At 48.8% G+C, this 11,108-nt stretch overlaps 5 protein-coding genes across 5 annotated transcripts; 1 reads left to right on the forward strand and 4 right to left on the reverse strand.

Moving 5' to 3' along the window:
- Positions 1–76: 76 nt before the first annotated feature.
- FIBRA_03903 (uncharacterized protein) lies at positions 77–1,910 on the reverse strand (the record flags this gene model as incomplete). The annotated part of the gene is made up of 3 exons (XM_012325728.1): positions 77–236; positions 292–1,243; positions 1,292–1,910. 3 exons carry the CDS (start codon positions 1,908–1,910, stop codon positions 77–79), a joined length of 1,731 nt encoding a protein of 576 aa, XP_012181118.1.
- Positions 1,911–2,460: 550 nt separating this feature from the next.
- On the forward strand, positions 2,461–3,015 carry FIBRA_03904 (uncharacterized protein; the record flags this gene model as incomplete). The annotated part of the gene is made up of 4 exons (XM_012325729.1): positions 2,461–2,529; positions 2,582–2,632; positions 2,683–2,762; positions 2,817–3,015. The coding sequence occupies 4 exons, from the start codon at positions 2,461–2,463 to the stop codon at positions 3,013–3,015; spliced, it is 399 nt and encodes a 132-aa protein (XP_012181119.1).
- Positions 3,016–3,308: 293 nt separating this feature from the next.
- Positions 3,309–3,758, reverse strand: FIBRA_03905 (uncharacterized protein; the record flags this gene model as incomplete). The annotated part of the gene is made up of 1 exon (XM_012325730.1): positions 3,309–3,758. The coding sequence occupies one exon, from the start codon at positions 3,756–3,758 to the stop codon at positions 3,309–3,311; it is 450 nt and encodes a 149-aa protein (XP_012181120.1).
- A 520-nt stretch (positions 3,759–4,278) lies between these two features.
- FIBRA_03906 (uncharacterized protein) lies at positions 4,279–4,716 on the reverse strand (the record flags this gene model as incomplete). Its single annotated transcript, XM_012325731.1, has 1 exon — positions 4,279–4,716. The coding sequence occupies one exon, from the start codon at positions 4,714–4,716 to the stop codon at positions 4,279–4,281; it is 438 nt and encodes a 145-aa protein (XP_012181121.1).
- Positions 4,717–5,888: 1,172 nt separating this feature from the next.
- On the reverse strand, positions 5,889–7,794 carry FIBRA_03907 (uncharacterized protein; the record flags this gene model as incomplete). Its single annotated transcript, XM_012325732.1, has 10 exons — positions 5,889–5,989; positions 6,044–6,317; positions 6,374–6,518; positions 6,571–6,847; positions 6,904–6,996; positions 7,046–7,157; positions 7,211–7,312; positions 7,382–7,471; positions 7,527–7,597; positions 7,674–7,794. 10 exons carry the CDS (start codon positions 7,792–7,794, stop codon positions 5,889–5,891), a joined length of 1,386 nt encoding a protein of 461 aa, XP_012181122.1.
- Positions 7,795–11,108: the final 3,314 nt, after the last annotated feature.

Consider the following 11,108-nt stretch of genomic DNA (forward strand, 5'->3'; position numbering starts at 1 on the left):
CAATGCGTGATGTTCCCATCCGTATCGTGCGTGATATGAGGTTGCGAGACGGCATTCTGTCAAAATCCCGTCCATATTACGATGAACCAACGCGTAGTTGGCTCGCTCTATGCTTGTCTTGCCTTGCTTCTTTCTTGACGTCACTTGCCCACTTGAAAAAATTACAGCGATATTGATGATTGACTTCATCCCTAGGACGTTCCCCTTTTCCCTTGTCATATCCAGGACCGACGGGACTATGAGACGCATTAATGCAGAACCCGCCGAACGAGCAGCATATAAGAGACATACCGCGAGCAAATGTAGAACTTTTTCCCTTTGTTAGGTCCTTGCTTGTTCACTGTGTATAATTTGGCGGGTTCGCCATGCGTTACGCATCTGGGGGGCTGCAATGGCGCAAAAAGGTCCGACCACGCGTTTTTGCTGGTATTTTGTGATGTCGAGGCGTTAGGCTGGGATGCTTCACTCTGAGTGATCAAATCTACTTGAGTCGCAGAGAGCTCACAAGCAAGGCGATAATCGGCATCAAGCTGGTGATCGCTAGAAGGAAAAGTACTGGGTGGTGAACACGAAGGAACCGCGTCAGGAAATGAATCCGCTTCATCAAGCACGATGACCTCCTTCGGTTGGGATTTGGAGATAGTCGGTTTCGAGAAGAAAGAGGCGATCTTCGACTGACCGGCTTCGGCTTTTCTCTTCTTCGTAGAACCACTCGTGAAAGATTTTTCAGATGGTTTGCGTTTTAAAGGCGCAGAGGCTATTAGTCGCAGCGGTTTAGAGTTTCGGATAGTTTCAGTAGAGGCATTTGAGTTCGAGGTAGATATGGACATCCCTTCATCCGTGAGAGGTACGCTACTAGATGAGAATTGGGGCGACCGCGGAAGGGGTACTGAGAAGTTTGCCGTGGTCTCATCGAAAGTTTGCAGTTGAGAGCTATTTCGCTTTCCAAAAAACGTAGATAGCATAGTTTGCTTTCCAGAGAACTCTTCCCAGAACTTGGCAGACAGCCGCGGTGCCTGCATGCCTTCCTTCTGCTTCATAGCGTCCGATAGTTTGATTAACTCTCCTGATTCGAGAGTAATCTCATCGTGCAGGTCAACAAATATGGGGCAGTGGTCGGAACCTTTAAGGGAAGCCTGAATATCTCCATGCTTAATCCATGGAAGCAGTCCGCGCGTTATGAGAACATAATCAATGCGAGCGCCATAATTAGTCTCTCTGGCTTGAAGCTTCATATTCCAGCCTGGATGTCCATCAATATATGATACTCGAAATAATTAGAGGAAATTACATGTGAAGAGGCCTTTTCTGTCGGGCCAGAAACTGCGTATGACATCAATCATGGGTCCATTTGGATTGAGCCACTGCCGAAACCACTGCCGGGCAGGATGGTCCCAAAAGGTGGCGACATTGCTAGGAAGATGACCATCGCCATGGTCGAGTGGGGCAGCGGCGATATTTATATCACCAAGTACGATGACTTCGCGGTGTTCCTCTTCAATGAGCTTCCTAACGCGCTCCTGTAGCAGAAGGTGGAAGTTCATCTTGAAGGGCAACCGTGCATCAGATGTTTCAGCGGGGCAATAAACGTTGATGAGGACGAACAAGCCAAAGTCTAACACCAGAGTACGCCCTTCAAAGTCAAGAGCATCAAAACATGAACTTGTTTCGTCTGCCTCGTCAGGAAATGCGTCGATATGATGTGCGCGTGGATAAGCTGTAGATATGCGCTCTTCTTCAGACAAAGGTGGTTTCGGTTGCAGTGTCCCTAGCAGCCCCTCTTCCGCTTTCAAGGGCACTACATTTCTCGAGTTGGTATACACTGCCACTCCACTATAGCCTCCCTTATTCACCGGAAACGAGAAGAAAGCATGATAAGGACCTGGCACAGCAACGTCACGCTGTAACATAGAGCGCGACGTCTTCATCTCTACAAAACACACTGAGATTAAACTGGACATCGACTATGTTTTGTGCAATGCACACCTTGAAAACATATAATATCCGCATCTAGAGCATCGAGTATGCCCTCACAAGATTGGAAGGTATTCCAGCTATGCCTTGTTGGTCTTTGAATCTATTGGTAGGAATACCAGACTTACGGATGATATTTAGGTAGTGTCCGTATTCCATTCTATCGAACAGACATGAAAGACCAGGCGCGCAAACTGAATTTAAAGAAGAAGGCGCACTATATTCCAGGATAAAATGCGCATTTCACAGCCTCAGAAGACATTCGAGAAAAGAGCCAAGAATAAAACTGATATCGCAACTCCAAGAAGTTCACAGTGGGTCCACCCAAACCAGACTTAGAGTAGTAGCAATATCGGAAACAGCGCTTCAACGCAAACCTGGAGGATGCGTATTACGTAACCCATTTCAGCGTAGACGAGCGGCTATTAAATTTAGGATACAAGTCTTGGACAAGATCTGTTGCTATAGTCTACTCTATACTGGATCATGGGTCGCCTTCGTCGTTCGCGTACACATCATGCAAAACGGGATGTTCATCGGGGCGCACGCACACGAGTATGACTACCGGAATCGAAAACTGTGTTCGCTTCTGATATTTTCTCTACAGGCCCGTGCAAAAGACTTAGACCAGATTCAACTTATCGATTTGGATCCCAAAGTAATTTTATTTGAATGCATCTCCGACTTGCGTTTTTGACCTTTAGTTAGAACCGCGCCGCCCTCGAAGCGCAACCGTTTGACTTTGACAAGCCAGGGTTGGCCCAGCATTACTGTGTTGAATGCGCAAAGTGAGGGTCGCGTTTGACGGTCCTGTTTACGAGTAGCTCATGCATTATGATCAGATATTTTGAGAGCGACATTGCATTGCAGTCGCATTGGAGGAGTAAGGTGCACAAACGACGGTGTAAAGCCCTCCGAGAACCAGCATACACCATTGAAGAATCAGAACGTGCTGCAGGTCTTGGAAGGGAAAACAAGCGAACGACCACAAGTGTATCATCAGCTACAACAGCACCCATGCAGGAAGATATTGCTTCATGAGTGGTCATGATGGTTATTGTACGTCTTTTCGACCATAATTTATCCCAGTGTATCGTGTCTACGTATTTTCGAAGTCATGCCATTAGAGTGGTCTCAGTGGAAACTCCGGACAATGTTGTTTGATATCTGTCTCGATCGACCAAGGGACGCTCCACTCACTCCTTCAACCGCATCTCGACAAGGGGTCGAGATGATACATTAGTTCTTTCTAATCTTCAGGGACAATCTCTAATGACAATGACATAAATAGCTGTATAGCGCGGTGCCGCCTGTAGCTCATCGATCCCTGTGACTCACAAATCTCCATCCTCCCAAGCTTTCAAGACCATATCCATCATATGGTTCAACCCTTCCCACTGCGCTAGGATGGGATCAATCCCGTAACCTCGTGCATACAGTTTTCGCAGCGCGTTTGACACCCAGTTTCGGCATCCCCAGTCCGGGTTGTTGGTGTGGATCTGCACTTCCCGAAACAGCTGCTCGATACCCGGTAGAGATGACTTTGCGACGGTTCCCACTTTCACCATCCCCCTCCAGTTTCCCGTCGTGGTAAAGTGTCGGTCGACCAACTTCTCGAATTTGTAGTCGGCTCTAGAGCCTTTGATGTGATAGATGTTCCCTCTAGGCCGCTGGTCTGCTTCGCTCGTTTGGATACAGATTTCCCAGTGCATGGTTAGAGTCTTCCGGTTGGCGTCGACACCGCGGGAGTATTGTGCAACATAGACGACCAGGTCACTGTCCATCGTAAGTGAGGAAGTATCGAGAAGAGTAGCTATTACTGAAAGAATGGGGACGTTGTGCGCACGCAGGAAAGGGATCTATGATGCAAACGAACGGTTCTCAGGCGCTTTTTATACAAACCGTGAACGGCTATTTTGCTCCTGCATAGCTTATCCACATCCACACAGGACAAAAAGAACTGTGGCCGTGCAGCACACCTGTAGGCTTCAAGCGGCCTCTCAAACAATGCGCAATCCACGGTCTTACCACTAAGTCCACGCTTCCAGACCGCGTAAGGCAAGTGGTTGACCAAAGTAATAAGAACAACTGGTCTATGCACTCCGTTGCATAGTACTGTGGGTCTCGTCGCTAACAACGTGAGTCTGATTTAATGATGTGTTGTAGCCAGAGAATAAATACAGTATACGAGGATAATGCAGATACATGGTACAGATGTGTGGGGGATAAAATGGCCAGCATTACAGGAACAAATGAGACGAAAAATCATTGTCGATGGCGTTACATGCGGAAGAAGGGACGGACTCAGTCAGAATCCTCGCCAGAATCCCATAGGCGTTTCGCTTCCGCCATGTCTTCAGTGAGTTTCGCAAAGGAAACCGGCGCTTTGATGTTGTAGCCTCTGGCTTCAAGCCTTCTCAATGCGGTGTAGACCCAGTTTTGACAGTTCCAGTTCGGGTCATTTGCAACGATTGGCGTTTCCTCCACGACTTGACGCGCTGCCGGAATTCGGTTTGCCGCAATGGTGCCGACAAAGTGGCATCCGGTCCATGCTTGAGGCTTACTGTAAAACGTATTCTCGATAATTTCGACTCGCCATCCATGCCAGCTACCCTTGAGATGCCAAACCGGGCCTTGGGACCTTCCTGTTTCCTTTGAATATCTAATGCAGATTTCCCAGTGAGGTGGGAGATCCCCACCACGTTCAAATCGGCCAACATAAACGCGGTATTCGGTAGCCATACTCTGTAATAGGATGAATCAGATTCTGGTTGGTTGGGTGAGCATTCAAGTTGATATGAACTCACGTAAAACTGGAGCTGAGGATGCGGTAGTGGGATAGGACGACAGATGGATGCGATGTTGCTGAGAAGGTAGACACATAATTCCTGCGCTTTATACTAAAATCCAACAACCTGCAGTGGCCGTGGCTACTCTTGAGCTCCTCAACGGCGAGGAATTTTCGACCCTGATTTTTCGCGCGGCATTGCTGATCAGAGGATACCCTCTGGCCACCTTTGTGGCAATTCGTGTCGGCTAACGAATTGCTTGAGACACACTTCGGCTACTTTCAACTCAGACAGATGTGGTTGCGTTGTGAAGCACATTCCATGCCACAAATTGCTTTGCACAATTTGTGTTCCTGATACGTTCAACTTTTGAAGCCGATTGCGTGGAACGGCAATAAATATTGACTCTTTTGTTTGAACCTCTGTATATTTCTCTTCATCTCAGGACGTAAGTTCCTATGTCTGCACTTCTGGTGTTTTGCGACGCGAATTACCTTGTTCCCGAACAGGCATCTGGTGTGGGGAATCAGATCATACCTGTCGATCCCATCACGGAACACCCCGCGCCACAAAGCCAATGGGTGCGGGGCCTAGACTCGGCGTTAGCGGTGTAAGCGTTTCCTCCATCGCTTTGGCCTGGAGAAGAGTCCTTGCAATACCTCTCCAATTTTGCGGCGCAGTCCTCTTACAATCATGAGAGCGCGTAGCATTTCACTTTGGCGAAAAAATCACCGTTGGTTCATTGATATTCATCACATTTGCGAATTTACGAGCTAAGGAATTTATCCAGACTCGCCATTCGCAAGAACCATAATAACACACTTAGGTTGACTCAACCCTTGTTGTGCGAGTCGCAAAATCATGCATGGCCACTTCAGTCTCAAATGACCCTGGCAAGTCGGACTTTTCACCGCTCAGGGACAGAAAATTTCAGAGCCACTTTGCGGCTACCATCACGGCATTCAGGATCGGGGGTGTCGCCGTGCATTGTCTGCGGCATTGATGCTAAGTACCACAGCGTGCGGCTCTCATGTGCGCAATAAGCGATGGGAAATGTGTAGCCCCCAAAACAAGGCGGAACCCAGATGGAGCGTCTGAATTAACACCGTCGGCGATGTATGTGGCCTACAGCGAGCCGAGTGTAGACAACAGTCCCTTCCACACAAACGCTCGGGCATTCCCACTCGCCTCGCAGTACTTCGTCATGAATAGCTCGTCGTTTGGCGCTATGGGCAAGAAACGTCACATCTTTGCCGCGCTCACGACTACATAGCACTCACCTGCCACTAGCTCCCCGTTCTGTCGCACTTCGCCTGAATGCAATGCGTTGTCGGACATCCACACGTCGAACAGCGCCGCCGCCTCGTTGATACTGAGCTGCGCCGGCACGGGAAAGTTACGCAGGCCTTGTGCATAGCTGACCATATCAGGCGAGCGCGGTGTATATGGACTCGTTGGGCGCGATGGAGGAAGTCCAAGGGCCTCACACATCTCGAGGGGCATCAAGAAGCTGGTATGGGCAGTGGATGCCGCACCGAAAAATGCGCCCCGAGGCTGATGAGAAATGACTATCAGTAAATTGACTTCACTGATATAAAGCTCAAACGCACGAAAGACTTCTTGCCACTGGCATACTCGAGAAGTAAACGAGGGATGGAGAGATGTTGCGCCATGAGGGTGCGATAATGAGGATCCCGGTACGAGCTGTACCCGTAAAGGGCCTGGGCATCGTCGACTGCTAACAAAACTGGATATCTGTTTATCGTGGTCACGAAAAGGCACGAGAAGCTATAAGATGAGTACTGACGTCGACTGTTGTGAAAGCTCTGACATCAACGCTGACAACACAACTGAGGCGAGGTCTTTGTTGTGTATACCAGCTTCCACTAGCTCTGTCAACGGCGAACCCGCAGGAATAGTGTGATCTCCGAGAGGAAGATCTTCTCGAGATGTGATATTTTGGAGGGCCGTTGAATTGACGCTCAAAAAACGTCGAAGCAGCTGATACGAGTACTCGGGCTGATGATACGTCCGGGTCCTCGGGTCATAAACGTAAGTCGTAGACGAATTGACCAATTGAATGGCTATGTCATATCCAGTTTAGATATAAGAGAAAGCCCTTACCGCCCAGATGACGCACCTCTAGGTATGTATAAGACGATCCAATTATTGTGCGTAGCATACTCTACTGTTTGAAGTAAAAGATAACTTTTACCGCAGCCCGACGGCCCAGCTGAAAGAAAATGAGTTCCCCTTCCATCATTACGGAGGATAAGATGCACTCATTATAAGTCTTGTATCACGACTTGGCGTCATGCCAGCGGCATCTAATGTGTCCACAGCCTTCAAAGTTACATCTCGAACAACGGAACACGGTTTTGACAAAACGCGAAACTGTGCCCCTCGTAAGTGGCTCTAATACTGCTATATACACATACAAGCCTCACCTCGATCAACAAGTTCTTGGGAACACCATACGCGCGAATAGCTTCGTTCTCAGACATCGGGAACTCCATGGCCAAGCCAATTGCCGCATCAGTCAAAGCCTCCTAGTGAAAGGACGACATCAATAAGTATGTGTATGCAGTAGCGCGACTGCTATAACACAATGCACGCACGGGGGAATAGGTCGGCAATGTTAGACTGCTACGATAGTCACTTTTAAAGACCGGGTCCGTCAGCTGGTTAACGGGAAGTGGCTTAAATAGCTATTATGAAACAATATGAGCAAATTCCAGATAACGCGCTGATAATATGACATACTCCAACGTTGTCTACTTTCAGCTTCTTTCTTGCATCATCGCCTTTGTTCTTGTTCCCCTTGAACCCCTGTGCTGTACAAAACAATCAATTGTGCACAGATACTATTGTATCAGGGTATGTAGGACTACATAACAAGATGAATCTTACATTGATGTTTTGCAGCCGGAGTCTTCTTTGCCTGTGCGTATCCCCTCGTCTGTCTCACTCGTGGAATGGTGCAACGAGAGGCGGTAGACAACTGTTCAGCAAGCACGCGGCTTGAACGCATGATAGACAACCCGGTCATTTTGCGGTGACAGCTAAGAAGGAGAAGCGTCGTTCGTCCGCAGGGTGCCCGAGCAAGCGGGATTAGACCTGCTGGACTCGCTCGCTGGACGCGACCGCGACGGGCGTTTGAGACCATGTGACCTATCATCGTAATTGCATTGCTCAGTGCCGGAGTTGCGCTTCTCGCCAGTTCTCGCCGCATTCAAGTTCTTCGACTGTTCCCGCACCGTCCTTTAGTATGCATATATTGAGACATCTCTGGCGTCACAGCTGCTCTTGGAGCACATAGCACCTGGGAAGACAAGTTCAGAAACGAGCGCATGTCATGGGGTGGCGACGCCTCACTGGTAGGCTTCTGAGTGCATCTCATAAAATGCTCAAGCCAACGACACTGCTCCGGCGTATCCCAGACGCCTTCGCCCCTCATGCCAGGTGTGTTGTACCTTGATCATAATATTAACTTAATTGCTGAATGGGAATCATTCAGAAAAGTTCACCATTCCTCGACGTGCTATCGCGATGCCTAGGCGTATCCAGAGCGTGACCTCTTGTGCTCGCGCAATGGGCTTTGAAAGCCCATCTGCACCCTTATTTCGTATTTTCTCTGTAGGTTTCTTGAGCCAACGATCTGACAACATCCTTTCCCCCTAATGTACGCACACAGAAAACACTGCGAGAATTGACAACCGAATTACTGGATGAGAGGAATTCATTAAAAATGCAGGATGAGGATAAGTGGAAGCATTTCCATGCAGAGGTGAGCACCAGCGGACTTGGTTCAGATGTGATTTGCTGAGCCATATGCATACAGGCTTGTCGTAGGATGCGCTGGTTACAATTTTACGAGAATGCTTGGCCTATCGAATACTACTCCAGGAAACATTTAGAACGTTGTCATTACGAATACAACAAACGCCTACACATTGCGTCGAAAACAAAGAAGGGGAAATCGATATCACAGAAGCCACAGCGTCCCTCAGACTGTCAGCGTTCTCGCTTACAGCATAAAGTGAGCAGAATTGCTCCATCATTACTGGTAGCTGACACATATATCGCATTAGAATCTAGCTAGAACTATATCCCAACCTCAAGATACCTCATCTTGTATGGTCACTATAGATCACATCAAGCAGTCCTCACATTCTGCGCCTGCTCCGGCTGGTGATGGCGCTGTGGTACCAGACACTGTGCAAACGTGCGTCAAGCTTCGTCGATGTGCGCTCATCCCGCACGCAGGACACCTCTCTCTTGGACATCACGATGTCGTTAAATTCCTCAAATCACTCCATCCTAATATGGAGCACCTCAGGGCGAGATTCTTCGCAGCTGGGATCAACAACAGAGATTGTCTCCACGCATTAGCGGAAATGCCCGATGGGGATCGTTATCTCCTACTGAGACAGGACATGCTACTTGAGTGGTTTCCGTTTTATATTGTGTGTGCTGGATTGGCAAAGATGGCTCCGAAAATTTGATCTTGGTATGCAGTTTATACTTTCGAGCACAATTATTTTGAATATCAAGCTTAGGCTTGATTATGTCTGGTTTATGATTCAATATCGCCGTACATTTATCCTGGTATGGAATTGAAATATTCCTGTATCTACGTCTACGGTAGCTGATACTAATGACTATAAGATTTCGCTCCAGCTTGAGCTTTGCCTGAAATGGGTCAAACCCTTGTGGCCCTTGCAGGTCAATCTATCAACTCCGCACGTCGCTTTGGAATCTATTCATCAGACGGCCCGTATGCCCTGGGTGGGAGTATCGTGGGATGAGAAGCCCCTTGCATCCTCGGTACGAGAACTGTGGGATAAGAAGTCCTGCGATCGGTTTCTCGGAGAGTCCAGCGAAAAGCCGTGGCTCATCGATCGTCCACGCAGAGGTCGAGTGATCCAACCGAGCTTGTGTATTTCGGCAGCTCGTCGAAGTTTTACGGAGGCAAGACGACCCTGAAAGTCAGTCTCGATTCGGACGCAAATTGAGCCATTCCAGTTGACCCAGACTCCAGGTCGCTGTGACTGGCGATCATGTCTTGGGATTATATAGCGTTCACCAGCTGATCCGGGCCGACGCATGCTCGAGTCCTATGATTCTTCAGCTGATCATGTTCTTCCTAGCCTTGCTGCATTTTTCTCAAGACCCTGGAGTTCCTGCGCTGTGACCAATACCCGACGGAGTGCCACAGGATGTTTATAAACACCCAAAGGAGTCTCGCCTGTGCTTTACGGCTGCTTAGGAGCCCATGAGGACTCGGCTCATCTTATGATGATGATCAAGACTGGCCTTCTAGCTGTCCTCCAGCTGTCGTTGCTCTGCCTATCAGCGCTTGGCTCGCCTGTCGCTTCAGCAACTTCTGCTCCGATCGTGGATCTTGGTTATGCACAATATCAGGGTGCTGTAAATACTACTACTAACACCACGAGCTTCCTCGGTATTCGTTATGCTTCTCCTCCTATCGGTACGCCCATTGTATGTGCTATATTTCCAATTCGCACCAACCTGTTGTTTAGACAGCTTGCGTTGGGCGGCGCCGCAGCCCCCGCCAACGTTGACCGGCGTACAACAAGCGACTGAGCAGCCAAACGAGTGCTATCAAGCTCCGAACGGTAATGCTTCGACCGACTCTTTCATCACCGGCTCCCTGGCCAAACGCGCCGTCAGCGAATCGGAAGACTGCTTATTCCTGAAGTGAGTACGCCTGACTGGACATTCGGATTGGACGCGTTCATTGATGTGGCAGACTAGCGTGTACACCCCGGGTGATACAGTTACCGCCGCGACATCTGGCGGCCTACCTGTTATAGTTTGGATTCATGGAGGAGGGTACGAATGCGTTCTTTGTAGGCTACACAATTCTTATTTTTGACATTCTCAGATACTCCTCTGGTGCTGCGAGCCTATACAATGGCGCGGACTTAATCATGGACTCTGATCACGGCGTCATTGTGGTGCTCATTCAGTACCGTCTTGGTCTGTTTGGGTTCTTGTCTGGCGAGGCAGTCAAGGAAGGCGGTGCTTTAAACGCTGGGCTTCGTATGTTCCCGCGTTTAGCTCAAACAATAGCGACTCATTTCTTGCAGTTGATCAAAACTACGCCTTACAGTGGGTCCAATCACACGTAAGTTCGCCTCGTGAGCTCCTATTTTTATTGGTCACTTACTTTCGACGATGGTGTAGATCAACACCTTTGGTGGCGACCCGTCGAAAGTGACAATCTGGGGTCAATCTGCGGGTTTGTCGAACATCAACAAGTTATTTGACAAGGTAGCTGGCGGGAATCTCTTCTTTTCACAGGGGCTGGCTCTGTCTTGC

The sequence above is a fragment of the Fibroporia radiculosa genome (assembly GCF_000313525.1).
Source record: "Fibroporia radiculosa TFFH 294 genomic supercontigs, scaffold2356, whole genome shotgun sequence".
Lineage (NCBI taxonomy): Eukaryota > Fungi > Basidiomycota > Agaricomycetes > Polyporales > Fibroporiaceae > Fibroporia > Fibroporia radiculosa.